Below are 20,659 nucleotides of genomic sequence, written 5' to 3'. Positions count from 1 at the left end.
GTTCCCGCGCGTGAGAAGAAGGCAGCGACGTGACGCGTCGTAGCCTCGACGAAGGTCCATTCTTGGTTTGGGCCTCTTGGACTGCGGATCCATAGTCCGTACGTTCTCACCAGCCCAAACAAAATTATCGCTATGGTTTCTCCTACACAAAGAATTCGACTATTTTCTTGAAAAACTATGTAATGATCTTGTGCGATCCACCTATACTTCAAATTTTGCATGGAAAAAACACTTTCCACAATGTTTTATATCTTGTGTTCTTAGCATATCGAGGTGTAGACATTGTTAGAATAGTGTTCGTGTCGATCTAGGCGCTAATCACTCGTTTGTACCGATGGTGGTGCTCTATACGACGGCACGAACAATCTGTAGCCTAGGACCGGAAGATTCGTGACCCTGTGGCATAAGCGGGCCTTTCCTGCGTCGAGCCGGTGTGCATGGGCAGTGGCGTTCGCCAACAACACATGAATCTCGCCTCCCGAGAGGAACCCCGTCAGAGATGTGAGATCCTAGAGTTTGTCTCAGGTCGGCACGCCACCCAAAATATCTCCAGATGACGTAGTGTCGAAGAGATGTGAAGATAGAGACGAAAAATGCTACATTACTGCTACTCATAGAGCAAAAGGTAAAGTAATAGAAGATTGATTTGCTTCGATTGTTGGTGTCGCAATCGTCATACCCCTTCATAAATATATATATATATATATATATATATATATATATATATATATATATATATATATATATATATATATATATATATATATATATATGGTCTGGACCTATTCCTAAGCGTCTCTCAGTAGAATCCACGGGTTTAGGTCAATAAACACGCATGAAAAGAGGGATTAGACCGTCTGCTCTTATCTCATCACGGACTGTATGCGTCTAGGTGCGGACCGTTGAGAGCACCTAAAGGGGGTGAATAGGTGATCCTGTAACACTTAAAAACTTAAGCCACAGAAACTTGGTTAAGTGTTAGCACAATAACCGCCAAGTGGCTAGAGAGGAATCTTCAACAAAACACAATAACCAACAATATCAATCACAGAGATGGCACGGTGGTTATCCCGTGGTTCGGCCAAGACCAACGCTTGCCTACTCCACGTTGTGGCGTCCCAACGGACGAGGGTTGCAATCAACCCCTCTCAAGCGGTCCAAAGACCCACTTGAATACCACGATGTTTTGCTTGCTTTTTCTCAATCCCGTTTGCGAGGAATCTCCACAACTTGGAGCCTCTCGTCCTTACACTTGAAATTCACAAAGAACACGGAGCAAGGGAGGGATTAGCAACTCACACAAGACACAAGAATCAGAGTGTCAACACGCACACAAGTCGCAACAAGAGCTCGCAACACAACTCAATGAGTTCACAACTCCACTAGAGCTCTATATGCTATCACAATGAAAAGAATGCGCGAAATCGATGTCTTGGTGCTTAGGAATGTTGTAGGAATGCTTGGTGTTCTCCTCCATGCGCCTAGGGGTCCCTTTTATAGCCCCAAGGCAGCTAGGAGTCGTTGAGAGCAATCTAGAAAGGCTGATCTTGCCTTCTGTCGACTGGTGCACCGGACAGTCCGGTGCACACCGGACACTGTCCGGTGCCCGATTCCTTTCCATAAATGGCGCAGTTGACCGTTGGTGGCCAGAGAGCCGTTGGCGCACCGGACAGTCCGGTGCCCCCTTCTAGCCGTTGGCTCGGCCACGTGTCCCGCGCAGATCGCGCGGCCGACCGTTGGCCCTGCCGACCGTTGGCTCACCGGACAGTCCGGTGCACACCGGACAGTCCGGTGAATTTTAGCCGTACGCCGTTGATGGTTTCCCGAGAGCGACGAGTTCGCCTGTGAGCGCCCCACCGGACAGTCTGGTGCACACCGGACAGTCCGGTGAATTTTAGCTGTACACCGCCGTCGAAGTCCCGAGAGCAGCCTTTTCCCTCGAGCCAGCCTGGCGCACCGGACAGTCCGGTGCACCCAGACTGGGCAGACTTTGGCTGCTCGAGCCATCTCTTCTCCAACTCGATTTCTTCTGTTTCCAGCACTTAGACACAATACATTAGTCCATAAAACAATGTACTAAGTCTGAGAAACATACCTTTATTCTTGATTTGTACTTTGTCCACCATTTTACAAATAGGCACCTGTGTTGGGCACTAAATCACCAAAATACTTAGAAATGGCCCAAAGGCACATTTCCCTTTCAATCTCCCCCTTTTTGGTGATTTATGCCAACACAACATAAAGCAAGTAAAACAAGTACAAAATCAATTCAACTAAGAGCTCAAATTGTTTTGATTCAAATTTGACATATATGGATCACTCTATGCCACCACTTGGTTTGTTTTTGCAAATCAAACTCAAATTCCTATCTCTAAGTCAAAACCACTTGTAGAGACATAAAGAGAGGTTTTCCAAAGAAATTTGATCAAGGATTTCAAAAACTCCCCCTTTTTCCCATAATCAACACTTCTCCCCACAAGAGGCCAACTTTTGACATAAGAGAATAAAAGAGTTTTGATAAACCAAAAGCTCTAATCTACTATTTTCAAAATTTCTCAAGTGGTAGCTGATCCATTTATCGCTTTGGCCTTTATTTTCTCCCCCTTTGGCATTAAGCACCAAAACGGGATCAATCTTGGCCCTTTAACCCCATTGTCTCACCAAAATCTTCAAATAAGAGCAAATGGGCAATAAGAGTATAAAGATGAACTTGGAAAAGTTACTCTTTTCATCGGAGTGCAGTGGAAGTCTTGCATGGTCCAAGTCCACCATTTCTCTTTCAAACTTCCTTTGAGACTAAATTCAAGCAAACTCAAGCAAACGGTTAGTCTCAAAGGGTCAAGTTGTACCACAACTCCCCCTAAATATGTGCATCACTTGCGCAAGGACTTGTGAGGTCCGGGGATTGAGTATACAACTTGAGCACCACAAGTAAGCAACAAAATGCAGAGGAATATGATCAAAGACATACACACATGTATGCTACAACTCAATCCAAGTTCCGCGAATCTAAGATATTGAGCTCACTACGCAGCCTGCAAAAGGTCTTCTCATCTAGAGGCTTGGTAAAGATATCGGCTAGCTGGTTCTCGGTGCTAACATGAAACACTTCGATATCCCCCTTTTGCTGGTGGTCTCTCAAAAAGTGATGTCGGATGTCAATGTGCTTTGTGCGGCTGTGCTCAACCGGATTTTCCGCTATTCGGATAGCACTCTCATTGTCACATAGGAGTGGGACTTTGCTCAGATTGTAGCCAAAGTCCCTGAGGGTTTGCCTCATCCAAAGTAGTTGCGCGCAACATTATCCTGCGGCAACATACTCGGCCTCAGCGGTGGATAGGGCAACAGAAGTTTGTTTCTTAGAATTCCATGACACCGGGGACCTTCCTAAGAATTGGCACGTCCCTGATGTACTCTTCCTATCGACCTTACATCCAGCATAGTCGGAATCTGAGTACCCAATCAAGTCAAAGTTAGACCCCTTTGGATACCGGATCCCGAAGCAAGGCGTAGCGACTAAATATCGAAGAATTCGCTTCACAGCCACTAAGTGACACTCCTTAGGATCGGATTGAAATCTAGCACACATGCATACGCTAAGCATAATATCCGGTCTACTAGCACATAAATAAAGCAAAGAACCTATCATGGACCGGTATGCTTTTTGATCAACGGACTTACCTCCTTTGTTGAGGTCGGTATGTCCGTCAGTTCCCATCGGCGTCTTTGCGGGCTTGGCGTCCTTCATCCCAAACCGCTTTAGCAAATCTTGCGTGTACTTCGTTTGGGAGATGAAAGTGTCGTCCTTGAGTTGCTTCACTTGGAACCCAAGGAAGTAGTTCAACTCGCCCATCATAGACATCTCGAATTTCTGCGTCATAACCCTGCTAAACTCTTCACAAGACTTTTGATTAGTAGAACCAAATATTATGTCATCAACATAAATTTGGCATACAAAAAGATCACCATCGCAAGTCTTAGTAAAAAGAGTTGGATCGGCTTTCCCAACCTTGAAAGCATTAGCAATTAAAAAGTCTCTAAGGCATTCATACCATGCTCTTGGGGCTTGCTTAAGTCCATAGAGCGCCTTAGAGAGCTTACACACGTGATCGGGGTACCGTTCATCCTCGAAGCCAGGGGGTTGCTCTACGTACACCTCCTCCTTGATCGGTCCGTTGAGGAAAGCGCTCTTCACATCCATTTGGTACAACCTGAAAGAATGGTGAGCGGCATATGCTAGCAAGATACGAATTGATTCTAGCCTAGCCACAGGAGCGAATGTCTCCTCAAAGTCCAAACCTGCGACTTGGGCATAACCTTTTGCCACAAGTCGAGTCTTGTTCCTCGTCACCACTCCGTGCTCATCCTGTTTGTTGCGGAACACCCACTTGGTTCCCACAACATTTTGCTTGGGACGAGGCACCAGCGTCCAAACTTCATTGCGCTTGAAGTTGTTGAGTTCCTCCTGCATGGCCAACACCCAGTCCGGGTCCAGGAAGGCCTCTTCTACCCTGAAAGGCTCAATAGAAGAGACAAAGGAGTAATGCTCACAAAAATTAACTAATCTTGAACGAGTAGTTACTTCCTTGCTAATATCACCCAAAATTTGGTCGACGGGATGATCCCTTTGGATCGTCGCTCGAACTTGGGTTGGAGGTGCCTGAGGTGCTTCTTCCTCTTCAACCTGAACATCCTGTGCTCCCCCTTGATCATGCGCCTTCACTTGAGGTACCTGTTCGTCATCTTGGGTTGGGGGATGCACCATAGTTGAGGAAGACGGTTGATCTTGTTCCAATTGTTCCTGAGGCCGTACATCTCCAATCGCCATGGTGTGTATCGCGGCCGTTGGAACATCTTCTTCATCTACATCATCAAGATCAACAACTTGCTCTCTTGGAGAGCCATTAGTCTCATCAAATACAACGTCGCTAGAGACTTCAACCAAACCCGATGATTTGTTGAAGACCCTATACGCCTTTGTATTTGAACCATAACCTAATAAAAACCCTTCTACAGCTTTGGGAGCAAATTTGGAATTCCTACCCTTCTTCACTAGAATGTAGCATTTACTCCCAAATACACGAAAGTACGATACATTGGGTTTGTTACCAGTTAGCAGCTCGTATGAAGTCTTCTTGAGGAGGCGGTGAAGATAGACCCTGTTGATGGTGTGGCAAGCCGTGTTCACGGCTTCCGACCAAAAACACTCAGGGGTCTTGAACTCTCCAAGCATAGTCCTCGCCATATCAATGAGCGTCCTGTTCTTCCTCTCTACCACACCATTTTGCTGAGGTGTGTAGGGAGCGGAGAACTCGTGCTTGATCCCCTCCTCCTCAAGGAACTCCTCCACTTGAAGATTCTTGAATTCGGACCCGTTGTCGCTCCTTATCTTCTTCACCTTGAGCTCAAACTCATTTTGAGCTCTCCTGAGGAAGCGCTTGAGGGTCCCTTGTGTTTCAGATTTATCCTGCAAAAAGAACACCCAAGTGAAGCGGGAAAAGTCATCAACAATAACTAGACCATACTTACTTCCTCCTATGCTCAGATAGGCGACGGGTCCGAAGAGGTCCATATGCAGCAGCTCCAGAGGTCTTAAAGTGGTCATCACATTCTTGCTGTGATGTGCTCCTCCCACTTGTTTACCTGCTTGACAAGCTGCACAAGGTCTATCTTTTTCGAATTGCACGTTAGTCAAACCTATCACGTGTTCTCCCTTTAGAAGCTTGTGAAGGTTCTTCATCCCCACATGTGCTAAGCGGCGATGCCACAGCCAGCCCATGCTAGTCTTAGCGATTAAGCATGCATCTAGACCGGCCTCCTCTTTTGCAAAATCAACCAAATAAAGTTTGCCGTCCAGTACACCCTTAAAAGCTAGTGAACCATCACATCTTCTAAAGACAGACACATCTACATTTGTAAATAGACATTTATATCCCATATTACATAATTGACTAACAGATAGTAAATTATAACCAAGAGACTCAACTAAAAACACATTAGAGATAGAGTGCTCATTAGATATTGCAATCTTGCCTAAACCTTTCACCTTGCCTTGGTTCCCATCACCGAATATGATTGAATCTTGGGAATCCTTATTCTTGACGTAGGAGGTGAACATCTTCTTTTCCCCCGTCATATGGTTCGTGCATCCGCTGTCGATAATCCAGCTTGAACCCCCGGATGCATAAACCTGCAAGGCAAATTTAGGCTTGGGTCTTAGGTACCCAACTCTTGTTGGGTCCTACAAGGTTAGTTACAATTGCCTTAGGGACCCAAATGCAAGTTTTATCACCCTTGCACTTTGCCCCTAATTTCCTAGCAACTATCTTCATATCTTTTCTACAAATAGCAAAAGAAGCATTTAAACCATGATAAATTATAGATGGTTCATTAATTTTCCTATGAACATTAGCAACATTTCTCCTAGGCATATTGTGAACAATATTTTTCCTACCAACATTTCTATCATGCACATAGGAAGAACTAGAAGCAAACATGGTATGAGAATCAAAAGCATCATACTTCTATAAGCATTTCTATATTGTCTCTTGTCATGATACATAAAAGCATGGTTCTTTTTAGCACTACTAGCCATAGGGGCCTTCCCTTTCTCCTTGGTGGAGATGGGAGCCTTATGGATTTGTTAAGTCCTTGGCTTCCCTCTTAAAGCCAAGTCCATCCTTAATTGAGGGGTGTCTACCAATCGTGTAGGCATCCCTTGCAAATTTTAGCTTATCGAAATCACTTTTGCTAGTCTTAAGTTGGTCATTAAGACTAGATACTTCATCATTTAATCTAGAAATTGCAACTAGGTGTTTACTACAAGCATCAATATCAAAATCCTTACACCTAGTACAAATTATAACATGTTCTACACAAGAATTAGATTTATTTGCTACTTCTAATTTAGCATTTAAATCATTGTTAACACCTTGTAAAGTAGAAATGGTTTCATGACAAGTAGATAGTTCATAAGAAAGCATTTCATTTCTTTTAACTTCTAAAGCATATGATTTTTGTGCCTCTACAAATTTATCATGTTCATCATATAACAAATCCTCTTGCTTTTCTAAAAGCCTATCCTTTTCATTCAAGGCATCAATCAATTCATTGATTTTATCAATTTTATTTCTATCCAATCCCTTGAACAAGCTAGAGTAATCTATTTCATCCTCATCACTAGATTCGTCCTCACTTGAAGAAGCATAAGTAGAGTTTCGAGTACATACCTTCTTCTCCCTTGCCATAAGGCATGTGTGACGCTCGTTGGGGAAGAGGGATGACTTGTTGAAGGCGGTGGCGGCGAGTCCTTCATTGTCGGAGTCGGACGAAGAGCAATCCGAATCCCACTCCTTGCCAAGATGTGCCTCGCCCTTTGCCTTCTTATAGTTCTTCTTTTTCTCCCTCTTGATCCCTTGATCCTGATCACTATCATTGTCGGGACAGTTAGCAATAAAATGACCAAGCTTACCACATTTGAAGCATGAGCGCTTCCCCTTTGTCTTGGTCTTGCTTGGTTGCCCCTTGCGACCCTTTAGCGCCGTCTTGAATCTTTTGATGATAAGGGCCATTTCTTCATCATTAAGTCCGGTCGCCTCAATTTGTGCTACCTTGCTAGGTAGCGCCTCCTTGCTTCTTGTTGCCTTGAGAGCAAGGGGTTGAGGCTCGTTGATTGGACCATTCAATGCATCGTCCACGTACCTTGCCTCCTTGATCATCATTCGCCCGCTTACGAATTTTCCAAGGACTTCTTCGGGCGACATTTTGGTGTACCTGGGATTCTCACGAATATTATTCACCAAATGAGGATCAAGAACGGTAAAGGACCTTAGCATCAGTCGGACGACGTCGTGGTCCGTCCATCGCGTGCTTCCGTAGCTCCTTATTTTGTTGATAAGGGTCTTGAGCCGGTTGTATGTTTGGGTTGGCTCCTCGCCTCTTATCATCGCGAATCGTCCAAGCTCGCCCTCCACCAACTCCATCTTGGTGAGCAAGTTGACGTCGTTCCCCTCATGAGAAATCTTGAGGGTGTCCCATATTTGCTTGGCGTTATCCAAGCCGCTCACTTTGTGGTATTCATCCCTGCACAATGAAGCTAGAAGAACAGTAGTAGCTTGTGCATTCTTATGGATTTGCTCATTAATGAATATGGGACTATCCGTACTATCAAAGTGCATTCCACTCTCTACAAACTTCCATATACTAGGATGGAGAGAGAACAAGTGACTACGCATTTTGTGACTCCAAAATCCATAGTCCTCTCCATCAAAATGAGGAGGTTTACCAAGTGGAATAGATAATAAATGAGCATTTGCACTTTGAGGAATACGCGAATAATCGAAAGAAAAGTTCGAGTTAACTGTCTTTCGTTTGTCGTAGTCGTTGTCGTCGTTGTCCTTGTGGGAAGAAGTGGACTCATCACTGTCGTCGTAGTAGACGATCTCCTGAATGCGCCTTGTCTTCTTCTTCTTCCCATCTTTTCGTCTATGGCCCGAGCCCGAGTCGGTAGTCTTGTCATCCTTCGGCTCGTTGACGAAAGATTCCTTCTCTTTATTGTTGATCATGATACCCTTCCCCTTAGGATCCATCTCTTCAGGCGGTTAGTCCCTTTGTGAAGAGAACGACTCCGATACCAATTGAGAGCACCTAGAGGGGGGGTGAATAGGTGATCCTGTAACACTTAAAAACTTAAGCCACAAAAACTTGGTTAAGTGTTAGCACAATAACCGCCAAGTGGCTAGAGAGGAATCTTCAACAAAACACAATAACCAACAAGATCAATCACAGAGATGGCACGGTGGTTATCCCGTGGTTCGGCCAAGACCAACGCTTGCCTACTCCACGTTGTGGTGTCCCAACGGACGAGGGTTGCAATCAACCCCTCTCAAGCGGTCCAAAGACCCACTTGAATACCACGATGTTTTGCTTGCTTTTTCTCAATCCCGTTTGCGAGGAATCTCCACAACTTGGAGCCTCTCGCCCTTACACTTGAAATTCACAAAGAACACGGAGCAAGGGAGGGATTAGCAACTCACACAAGACACAAGAATCAGAGTGTCAACACGCACACAAGTCGCAACAAGAGCTCGCAACACAACTCAATGAGTTCACAACTCCACTAGAGCTCTATATGCTATCACAATGAAAAGAATGCGCGAAATCGATGTCTTGGTGCTTAGGAATGTTGTAGGAATGCTTGGTGTTCTCCTCCATGCGCCTAGGGGTCTCTTTTATAGCCCCAAGGCAGCTAGGAGTCGTTGAGAGCAATCTAGGAAGGCTGATCTTGCCTTCTGTCGACTGGTGCACCGGACAGTCCGGTGCACACCGGACACTGTCCGGTGCCCGATTCCTTTCCATAAATGGCGCAGTTGACCGTTGGTGGCCAGAGAGCCGTTGGCGCACCGGACATGTCCGGTGCACACCGGACAGTCCGGTGCCCCCTTCTAGCCGTTGGCTCGGCCACGTGTCCCGCGCAGATCGCGCAGCCGACCGTTGGCCCTGCCGACCGTTGGCTCACCGGACAGTCCGGTGCACACCGGACAGTCCGGTGAATTTTAGCCGTACGCCGTTGATGGTTTCCCGAAAGCGACGAGTTCGCCTGTGAGCGCCCCACCGGACAGTCCGGTGCACACCGGACAGTCCGGTGAATTTTAGCCGTACACCGCCGTCGAAGTCCCGAGAGCAGCCTTTTCCCTCGAGCTAGCCTGGCGCACCGGACAGTCCGGTGCACCCAGACTGGGCAGACTTTGGCTGCTCGAGCCATCTCTTCTCCAACTCGATTTCTTCTGTTTCCAGCACTTAGACACAATACATTAGTCCATAAAACAATGTACTAAGTCTGAGAAACATACATTTATTCTTGATTTGTACTTTGTCCACCATTTTACAAATAGACACCTGTGTTGGGCACTAAATCACCAAAATACTTAGAAATGGCTCAAAGGCACATTTCCCTTTCAACCGTCCACGGTTTAGACTGTCTGGCCTCGCCATATGGCACATATGGTTCTCAAAAAATAGATAAGCCATATATGTAACAAACTTGCAATCACTAATATCGCTTTGACTAAGTTAGATGAGATTAGCTCAGGTTGTTATGATTGTTACTATGGCTATGCATATCGATTGGTATGCGTATGTAATATGTTAATCATGTTTTGTTGCTCTATATAAACACGATGGTAGCACACGGAACAGGTGTGAATGTTTCTGCCAAATGTTTCGCTTTTCTTTGATCATTTACATGGTATTTGAGCCATAGATCACGAGTTCGAATCATAGTTAGCGCATTCAAATAAAATAATTGTTGTTCGTTCCTATTTATCGTTTGAGGCCCCATAGAAGCTCGACAGAATGTTGAAATATAATATAAAGTGAATCACCCACTCATTCCTATGATATCGCTTGCCTAAACTTAGATGAGATTAGCTTAGGTTTGTTACGTTTGTTGCTATGGCTAAGCATATCGGTCAGTATGTTGTACCCAAGACTTATCCATTAGCTTTTGCTAAGGAATAGTGATATGATCTCTACTCCTTAGGTTGTATGAGTGGTGGGGGGTAGAGCGCAGGCTGGAAGAACGGGGGCGAGAGGACGCCGTGCTGTCGCACGGCTGGGCACAATGAGAGGCAAGGAAATAATCTCTTCTTTAGATTAATTTCTCGCTGCCTGGTTATAGAGATAGGACTTATATAGTCCCTGATCGAAACAAACTCCCCCTAACAACTCCTTATTTCTAGGACTTATCTAATCTGTAACAAACTCCCTATCCTAACAAACTCCCTCTAACAGCTCATTACTTATAGGACTTATCTAATCTGTTTGCAACAGAAATTGATAATAACTCTCTATGCTTTATCTGCATCGTCCCTTACAATGGGCCGGCCAGTCGGCCTTTTAGACCTCCGGCTGTACATATTGCCGGTCATAACAAATAGTCCCATGTATCTTGATGTGGAGCTCATGTCCTGGGGATGTGCTAGTCCTCGTGGGCCTAATACATCCTCTAGTTATGAGACAAGATTAGACTTAGTTGTCCTAAGTATCCAAACCTTTTAGGGACCCTGAGCTCTAGAGGTCACAAGTCTCGACGACCCACAGAGTATGAGATTAGGAACTTTAGGGGCCCTAGGGTCAAGGAGGACACCAAACAACTAAGTGCTTCGAGTACGTGGGGTAGACTATCCCGAGCGCACCTTATTACTCTAGAACATGAGAGGTCACGGGGGGCTATATCACCATATGCTCGGTGGTGCATGGAGCCCCTAATGTTTATGTAGATAAGCGTTGTATGACACGAGGGGTCCTAGAGGCTTATACTGATATGTGCCTTAAGGTGTAAGGGGGCTCCAAGGGCTTGTAAGGATAAGTGCCCTAGAGAGCAAGGCCATGCAGATTGTCTTATGGGTGTCCCCGAGGGCCGAGGCACGGGACTCTAGGGGCGCCTCTAGGGTGCTGCTTTGCAGCACAAGGTGTCTTAAGGACTTAGATATTTTATCTTTAGGGGCCCGAGACACTTTAGATCATGGTTTTCACACCATGTGTCAGACTTAGAAGGCTATCAAGTCGTAGAGGGTCTGGTGATCTGGTCGGCTTATTCAGATGGCTCCATGTAGGGTTAGGCTATCCGCAACCGTTACCCCTAAATTTTCCCCCTATATCACTTTTCTCCCCTATTTTCCTCCCTATTTTTTCATCTCCCGCAGCGGTTCCCCCTAAATACTCCCATATACCCCACTACAACTATAAAAATATCATTTTCTATATCAACTATCAATTTTTTATCTACTAACAATTACTCGTGGACCCACAACACAGTGTTTAGGGGTGATGAACAGTGACACTTTAGATCTGGGAGGAGAGAGAAGGAGTCCGACGCGTAGGGGCGCTGTAGGGGGTACCGCTGCGGCCGTGGGGTGCCCCCTACAGCTGGCATGCAAGAGGAGGGGGATGGCTAGCGTTTACCGCTGCGCACAGCCTTAGGGTCCAAGCTCAAAAGCATAGCTCACAACCCTAGCCACTAGAAACATAGAACATAGAATATACCTTCGAAGTTTTGGAAGGTCACGGTCATGGAGTAAACATGACAATGACATTCTCTTCACTAACCATGTAGAAATTATATTGGATCTCATGAGAGTATACGACGAAAGAGGGTACATAAACATTAGTCCACGTGTCAATCCTTTCCTGTTTTTAAACCCGATGTGAAAGAAGGTTGCATTGTTGCACCTACGATCAAGATACGAGCATGGCATCCGACTCGGTCCTCTGACCGAGTGAGCCGGATGACATGAGTCCAACATGAACTACAACGGTGGTATCACTGGTATGACATGTAAAACAAATCAGTTACTAAAACGAGACAGAATAATGTACGCCACCAATGTAGGACTAAAATAAACTAAGAGGCCACATATGTGTTCGTTGCAGACATCTCTAGCCGGAAAGCTTAAGTGTAGCCACCATTACGAGAAATTCATGCACATGAGGAGGATATTAAGAGGGGACAAATACGCAGCATATATTCTGGTAAAACATTGTTCTGCTCCTAAAGTACAATATCAAAGCTTGGGTAACAACTAGGTGCTGTCCCGTCCACAGCTTTCCACCACACCACAGAGGAACCCAGCATCCAAAGGTTAGCGAACGACGAGCTGAGCACCTTGGATTTTGGTCAGGGAGAAGTCACCTTGTTGCGGAGGCGGCTTGAGCGTCTCAGTGGAGTTGGCGTCGCATCGGTCTTCTCCCGGTTTATAGATTTCTCCTGCTGTGGAAAATCATGCAGTAAGTGGACAGCTCACCGCCAACCAAATTGCGAATCAAAATCTCAATTCCTCTGTCCTGTCTGATTTGATAATACATAATTTTCTAAACGTGAAGTGTTGAACCAAGATCATTAAAGTAAGAGCAACAATAACGCTATTTATTACTTAAAAATTCATCACAGCGACGGTCTATAAAGAACAGGGCCTGGAACTTCTTCTACAAACTGAAACCGTTATGTACGAACCACTTACTAGTGCAAACTGATTAGTCACTATCAGTCCATACGAGTTTGAGAATAAGCCATTAGTACAGATTCCAGAGTTCAGAATTTTGGCCGATTTTCAGGTCTGCTGGTGACCTCTGGTAAATATACATACCAGCAATTTCGGTCCTATCTCATTCTTTTTTAAATTTTTATCAGAAATTTCATAAAGATTTGAAAACTCCCACCAAAATTTCGTTGATTTTGGTCCTACTGGCCCCCCTCTGTATCTGTCTCAACCAGTAGGCTGAACCTTAGTAGCGTTAGCCCCCACAGACCCACACCATAATTTTGTATATGGAGGAAAAAGGAAGTGGCTTGAATAAATTTATCTCATAAAAATAGCACACCACCTAATTCATCTAAAATCAATACAGCCACCAAATTTTCTATGAACCTCAAGTTAATTAGAGTGCACAAGCATTGAAATCTGGTTAATTTCTTCTGGATAAACATTTCTCATTTCTCGGTTCTCATACTATGCAACCGCGCATGCTTCCACAACCTAGTAGTACTAAATGAACTACAGAGATGAAAGTAGTAAGGATTGGGTTTACCTCTTTTTTGGCTCTTCCAACACTAGGGCTTTGGATGATGCTTGAATGCATCTGCATCTTTTCAACATCCTCATCCTTTTTCAAAGGTTTCAACAATTTCTTATCTGTAGCATCTCCAGCATTCTGATACAATTTCTTGGTAGATCTTTCTCTTGAGCTACTTGCAAGCACGAACTCTCCAAGTAGTTCAACCACTGGTGGCTTGGAGCTGTCAACGTCACTATGGTTCAGAAACATACCATTTGAAGCCTTAATGTTCTCAGAATCCCCACGTTTAAGTTTCTGATCATGGATCCCACGACCAATCACAGGAATCTTGACGGTGACCAGTGGGTCTGTCATGGGCAATGACTCTTGTGCAGGATCCTCAAGACTGACCAATGGGTCCAGCTTGGGCAATGTCAACTCCATAGGAACCTCCAAACTACCAGCCGTGCCTTGGTTAGGAATTGCCAATTGTATAGGTTGCTCCGAAGAGTGAACAGGTAGCTGTGCATCTCGAACTGAAGTCACTGACAGCTGCGCAACTTGATGTTGAACTAACAATGGTTGTTCAGCAAGTGAGTCATAGGTTATGATGCAGTTGCAGCACTCTCTTGATCTTTGATAATACCTATATAATGCAGCCACCAAACCTGCAAAAGACAAGCATGCCAATACCTGCAGCAAGTGAGGTTCCATTGCAGACCACAGAAATTTTACAGTAGAGCATATTGTTTTAGCAGCTTCTGCTGTATTCTCATACTGCCATAGATCCAACTCCTCACTTTCCAAACCCGTTCTGTCTTTCAGCTTGTAACTTGCTGATTTTATAGCCCTCTCCATGGAGACTAACTGCAGTTCAGATTGATTTGAGTAATCATCCCATTCCTCTAGATGGAATGATTCCAAACTGCCCTCCAAGTTATCAGTGTGAGTAGAAGTGGAACCAATGGAATCCAGTGGGGCGTTTCCACCCAGGCAATCAACTTCACTGCTTTGCTTGTCATTCTGAAAGGAGATTGTCAGTTCTGTATCGAGTTTGTCCATTTCAGAATCTTCCTTCAAATCAGGCACATTCTCACCTTTTTCACCCCCAATTTGGCATGTAAATTCTCCTGAAGAAACATTGAGGCAGATATCAGCTAGCCCTACCATAGCAACTGCCACCAGATTTCTAGGAGCTCTGTTGCCATACAGATGGTCCACACTTTTAGAGTCCTCGTGCACAAGTTGATTTGTAATTTCTTCCAGCACATCCTCTGGACCCATCATATGAACTGGCCCTAACAATCTCAGTGAGTCTAATTCATGATCATAGGCATCGTACATGCCCCCAATACCTCTATCCAAATCAAGTGCGTCTTCTGAATAAGTAGGAAAGCCAGAGGGTTTGGCGCAATACATGTAGCAGAACGAGCAGGACACACAGACGAGCAACAGAAGCAACCGCCTGGCCCACCGGCCTCGACGAGCTGGGACTACTTCCTCTTCCTCCTCGCTGTCATCAAGCTCGGCCTCGGAGTCGCTCCTTGGCGGCGACGAGATAAGGGAGCCTGCCGCCGCGTCCGAGGCCAAGGACGAGCCACCGTCCTCCTCCGAGGCCGCAGTGCCGGATGTGGTGCTAGAGCAGTCGTCGTCCATCACCTCTGCCGCACGCGACACCCGGAGGAGGATCTCGCGACGCCGTTCGGGGTCGTAGCGCAGGAACGCCGGCCGCGGCGTGGTGTAGTTCGTCTTCGGGTCGTACGGCCCCGCGCCGCGGCTCGCGGGTGTCGGGGGGCTCAACGCGAGCTTTGGCTGCTGCACTGGTGCCGACGCGGCGCCCTCCATGCCCCCGACGCCGCTGTCGTTCCTCTCCCCGAGCACCTTCTTCCTCTTCGGCGACGCGGCCCCCACCGGCACGAGATGCTTAGAGCTTGCGTTCTCGTCGGCCCCCGTGGCAGCTCCAGGTATCGTCGCCTTGGGGCTCCTTCGCAGGGAACCTGCAAATGAAGAAATGTAAGGGGATCGGAATGGGGCACAGATGGCGTAACTGAAGCGAGGGCTCGCGATGGAACCTTGGAGAAAAGCTCGCCCTCGCTTGGGAAACTCCATGGCGAATGCGTGGTCCGTGGTGGGTGGATTCGATTTGATGTGGCGATTTGGGGATTTGTGGAAGGTGGAGAGCCGGAGATGGAGAGATTGGGGACGGGGCGGAATGAAGTGTTCCAAACTCGAACCGTTCAGTACTTCAGTATCCGACCGTTGCGGTGGCGGCGGCGACGGGGCGGGTTATTTATCTGACGCAACATGTAAATATTTTTGAGGTTTGAACCGTAATCTCTTCTCTCCTCTTCTCCACTGAAGTTTTTACCGTCGTCGTGAATCAGTTTTTTACCGTCACCATCGTGCGCGCATACATAAACCGTGTAAGAGGGTGTTAAACTTTTAGTTCCACTATTTTATTCTATTTTAATTTATAAATTATAAAATATGGAAACTAAAACTTTATTCTAATTTCTATATTTGTAATCTATAAACTAAAATGAAATAAAATAAAGAGACTAAAAATTAGTCATTAGAAAACAAACCCCCATAAATTTGTTCCTCTTTCGGTCTTTCCTGTGTCTAACAACCAGAGTGTGTACCACGGATAAACTCTCATGCATGTAATTGAATAAGACAACAAAAATAATATATGACAGCTAACCACATACGTTTTTTGATTATGTATATGTGCAACCCAAAAATCCAACTCTGCTGGATAACCCTTGCACATCGTCGTTGTACGAGCAGAGTTTGGCGTTGTACGAGGGCTTGCGCCGCCGCGGAGCCAACGGGAACTGGTGTGTGCCGCTTTTTCATAGATGGGTCACATGGTCCGGTGGCAACATCCCGGTGTGGCGGCAACATGAAGGGATTGTGGTCAGCGACGATGAATCGGTACGTGACTCTCTGGAGAACCTAGCGGACACCATGGGCCACCTCCGTGACACGCTGCATGAGATGGGTGGTGTCGAGATGACCCAAGCCACGACATCCGCCTTTAAGTGGCACCTCAACAATGTATTGGCTTTTACTAAAGATTTTGTGATATATTAAAGTGGATAGTAATATATATTATTTATATTAATGTAATCATTATGCACTGACACTTTATTGAATAATTTGTGTGTTGTTGCCACACACCAGCATTAACACATAACATTTATCTATATGAATGTACTTTTATACACCCTATTTGTATAAGACTAGTTCTATTTGAAGTATCATTGAGACTAGTTTAATTATGAATTTATATGAGCATGAGATGAGCGGAATGACGTTTTATTAAATCAAAATTAACTTAAGGTTAGAAGCATGTCTATGCATTCATGATGGTGTATTTTATTTACTTGTACTTGGTTCTAAATTTAAATAAAATCCAAAATCTTTTGAATTTTGTTTTAAAATAAGTGAACAAAGAAAAGGAAAATCCCCTCTTCCCTTATTCTGGTTTGCTTTAGAATAAATTGATTAGGTGGTCTTAGACTCTAAGGACTAGTTTAGGAGCTAAAATACCGGAGAGGATTAGAGGGACTAAAATTTCTTTCTTATTTAAATTGAATAAGAAAGGGATTTTAGCCCCTTCAATCCTCTTCAGTATTGAGGCTCTCAAACTAACCACAAGTAGCTGTCCTTTTGACCTGGTCTCGATCACAAGTTGTTCTTATATGAGCTACAATAGCACTAGGTGTCTCCTACTCACCACGTGTCAACTTTTTTTTTCTCTAATTCGCTCACTCTCTCACCCGATGCCACACATTTTATTACATGAGTGTTAGGATGAATTCTGATACGTTTTATTACTACTAAGAGCAATTGCAAGTGATGAATTGGAGAGAGAAAATAGTCCTAGGTCTCGTTCGGTTCTTTCGGATTGACATGCTGGATTGATTCCTAGTAAAAAATGTCTACTAAAATGTATAATTTTAATGAGTTGAAATAATTTATAGGTCAAATCTTACCGTAATTGAACGGACCTTAAAAGCTAGTTTGGATTTGTACATCAAGGGATTTCGGCCCTACAGATTCCCTCCAAATACCTTGCCACCAAATTAGCACTAAATGATTCACTATTCCAAATTAGCACTAAATGATTCACTATTCCATCTAAGACTTGACTCACGATTCGTGTACAAAAGTTACGACAACACATGTTTAACCATGTTATAGAATCCGATTTTCAAATATATTAGTATAAATTAGTGTATAGCGCGCGTTCATACGTGTAGGGCCGAAAACGAGTCGAACCAGTTGCGAGCCTAGCCTGGCTCGGCTCGGTTGAGTGACGAACTGTAGAAATGGGCTCTGCTCGGACCTGCGTTGCGAGCTTGCTGACACGCCGACACTGCACGTCGAGCACGTCGCCTGACCGCCGTTCTTGAGCACGCCCGCCCTGCACTGTCGAGCCCCTGACCGACACCTTCGGTCGCCGATCCTCCACAGTCACGACTCACGCGAGCTTGCGTCCATCCGTCTGCGGTCCTCCACAGTATGCGGTAGCCGGAGCTCCTCCGCTCCTCCTCCGGCCTTCTGCGGTCGCAGAGCTCGTGTCCGGCCAAAGTGACTCGGCTGGCGTCGACGACATGCGCCCAACTCACCGTGTCGGGCTCCTACGCTCCCGGTCCTAGCAGCTAGATGGGTAGGGGGACCGGGGCACAGAGGCAGTGGCGGCTGGATGCAGACTGGGGCAATGGGGTGGGCCCGTGGGGGCTTAGGGCTTAATTTGGTTGTTAGGCCTAGTGTCTTGGGCAGTTGGGCTAGCCGATGGGCCATTCCAGGTGACTGTCTCGCGTGCTCGTCGAGCTAGCTCGGCTCGATCGTTGTCCGAGCTGACAAATGCGGCTCGCCCGTGGCTCGCGAGCAAGCCCGAGCCGAGCCCGAGCTTTTCCCCCAATCCTACATGCACACGTGTGAAGTCGTGGTGTAAAATCTTGTTATATAAGCATGCCAAACTTGTTAATGTGTCATAAACATTTGCACATGTAGCACAATTGTTATCAGTGGCGGACGCCGGATAAAATTCTAGGTGGGGCGATCCATAAAAGACAAATCACTAGACTAGGCCAGTAGATAAAAAAAGTTTTATGATAATAACATATGAAGGTTAAGCATTAATATAATTAGTGTTCCAAAATGACATGAATACTGAAATATCATTTTGGCCAAACTAAAGAAGAGCTAGAGAGAGGAAAGGGTGGGCTAACGGGAGCAGACGCTGGGGTGGAACAGTCGCATCGGTGGGACCCTAGTGAGATAGCGAGGAGCACTACCCCAGTGAGATAGCGGAGGGCAGGTGGTGCTGTGGTGCCAAGTTAGGATCCCATCGATAGCCTACCCATCTGTTGATGCAAAGTAGGAGGCAAAGTAGCAGTGTTGCATGCAGGACCCCCGACAAGGTGATGAGTAACGTGGAGGTAAGGTGACACAGATAGTGAGTGGGTTAGGCCACTAAAACGATCATTTGATGGTTGAAGGTATAAGTGAGTCACTAGTGGGCTAGTGGTAGGGGAGAGAATAAAACGATTCGGTAGGAAGTGGGGTGAGTAGTGGAACACCAAGAAAAGGTTAAAAAGCCTAGTTTTCGTTAAATTTAGCTTGACCTACTATATAAAAGTTTGTTTATGTTGTTGTATATCTAAATCTAGGTGTAAGAGTTTATAAAAATTGAAGTGGGGCCATGGCCCCTATTGCCCACCCCTTGCATCTGATATAAGTATCGAATATCGAACCAAAGCAGCATTAAAGTAGCATGCACCAAGAGCTAGTAAGAGTGTGTTTCTAGGCGTTGCGTCAATATATACAGATATAGAAATAGTCGAATAGCTGGTTTATATTTACACAAAAAAGTCTTCTGTCCAGTAGTGATGCTACTCTTGATGAGTGGGCAAAAACCAAATATCTACATGTATACATGGGAAAATATCAGTTATGGTAAAAGTGTTTGTCAAACATTTTGTTGTTGTATACGTGGTTCAAGTAATAGTGAAAGATAATATGTTGACTATGTATAAAATATGTCATGTGTAGACGTTTTGAACAGGCTTTCATATATATAGTAAAATATATAGTAAATGGCGTGAGTGAGACCCATATTCTATTATAACGTGCATGCATATTTGACACTAACAAAAAAGGAACAGTTAGTAGCAAGGTCAGCATACTAGAGATACAGCAATAATTCCCTCAAAATATACAATGATTGGTTCACTACCGAAAACAATTGAAAATTTTGAACTGTTTGTGCTTATGTACAGCATGTCTCAAGTTGTTAAAGTCCTGACCGAGCGAAGCAGCCAAATAAACTAATCTGATCATTTCCAACCAAGAAATTTCTATATTTATTAATTGAGGTGCTAACTAAACAAAAAAATGATGCTGTATTAAAATTAAAGGAGAGAGAGAGAGACTGAGAGAAAGGATAACATAATTTCATAGATGAGAAACCATATAATGTATGTAATTGAATACAAAATTATTCTATACAAACTATATATTATTTGATAATATAGCTTAGTGTCTATATAATTTGAAAATATTTTGTAGTCTGTTTTGAGACCGTACTGAGGTGGCCTTTTGGCTCAGGGGAACAGTCTTACGGAAGCGATTTAAACCGATAAAAATATGAGCATAAAAAAAATAAAGGTCCCACCGAGATTTGAACTCGGGTTACTGGATTCAGAGTCCAATGTCCTAACCACTAGACCATGGGACCGTTGATGTTACTGTATATAAATTAAAATTATTAAAGTACATACGTGTTGCTAGCTGTATTTGTTGTCTCTTAAGTTCAGGGCTTCAGGCTATTTGACCCGAAACGGTCGATGAGTCCACCCAACAAGCCTTGATTGCAATCTCGCACCCATCAGCGCGAAGAGGCGTAGCAGCGTATCACCGTATCACTCCAGCCGTCCAGTGTGAGTCGCACACCACGGAGAGAGCCGCGTGCATCTCCGCATCCAAAGCGGACTGGATATATGGATTCTGCTTCTAAATTAATTCTTCCAGTATAGAGTGTAATACGGAGTATCGCTCAGCGACTCAGCGTTACAACTCGACCCAACGCTAG

The 20,659-nt window shown here is 45.0% G+C and overlaps 1 protein-coding gene and 1 non-coding gene across 3 annotated transcripts; both read right to left on the bottom strand.

Moving 5' to 3' along the window:
- Positions 1–12,373: 12,373 nt before the first annotated feature.
- On the bottom strand, positions 12,374–15,885 carry LOC100382489 (uncharacterized). Of its 2 annotated transcripts, none has more exons than XM_008657004.3 (3): positions 15,627–15,885; positions 13,588–15,551; positions 12,374–12,766 (listed from the first exon to the last, which is right to left on the bottom strand). In XM_008657004.3, exons 1-3 carry the CDS (start codon positions 15,661–15,663, stop codon positions 12,677–12,679), a joined length of 2,091 nt encoding a protein of 696 aa, XP_008655226.1. In that variant the 5' UTR covers positions 15,664–15,885; the 3' UTR covers positions 12,374–12,676. The 2 variants fall into 2 exon arrangements, with proteins under 2 accessions (XP_008655226.1, NP_001168697.1); NM_001175226.1 differs by having other exon boundaries at positions 12,501–12,769; positions 15,627–15,738.
- A 4,348-nt stretch (positions 15,886–20,233) lies between these two features.
- On the bottom strand, positions 20,234–20,305 carry TRNAQ-CUG (transfer RNA glutamine (anticodon CUG)). The gene has a single exon. It is a non-coding gene; the product is annotated as a tRNA-Gln (tRNA).
- Between the last annotated feature and the right edge of the window lie 354 nt (positions 20,306–20,659).

Source organism: Zea mays, chromosome 8, assembly GCF_902167145.1.
Source record: "Zea mays cultivar B73 chromosome 8, Zm-B73-REFERENCE-NAM-5.0, whole genome shotgun sequence".
Classification (NCBI taxonomy): Eukaryota; Viridiplantae; Streptophyta; class Magnoliopsida; order Poales; family Poaceae; genus Zea; species Zea mays.
The sequence above is the reverse complement of the archived record's forward strand: the minus strand, read 5'-3'. Positions and strand labels throughout refer to the sequence as shown.

Bases quoted from the DNA above. Each gene is read 5' to 3' on its own strand.
- LOC100382489 (NM_001175226.1), bottom strand. From the start codon at position 15,663: ATGGAGTTTCCCAAGCGAGGGCGAGCTTTTCTCCAAG. The intron at 15,552-15,626 runs GTTCCATCGCGA...CTTCATTTGCAG, and splicing joins AGGGCGAGCTTTTCTCCAAG to GTTCCCTGCGAAGGAGCCCC. The intron at 12,770-13,587 runs GTAAACCCAATC...GATTTTCCACAG, and splicing joins TTGGAAGAGCCAAAAAAGAG to CAGGAGAAATCTATAAACCG.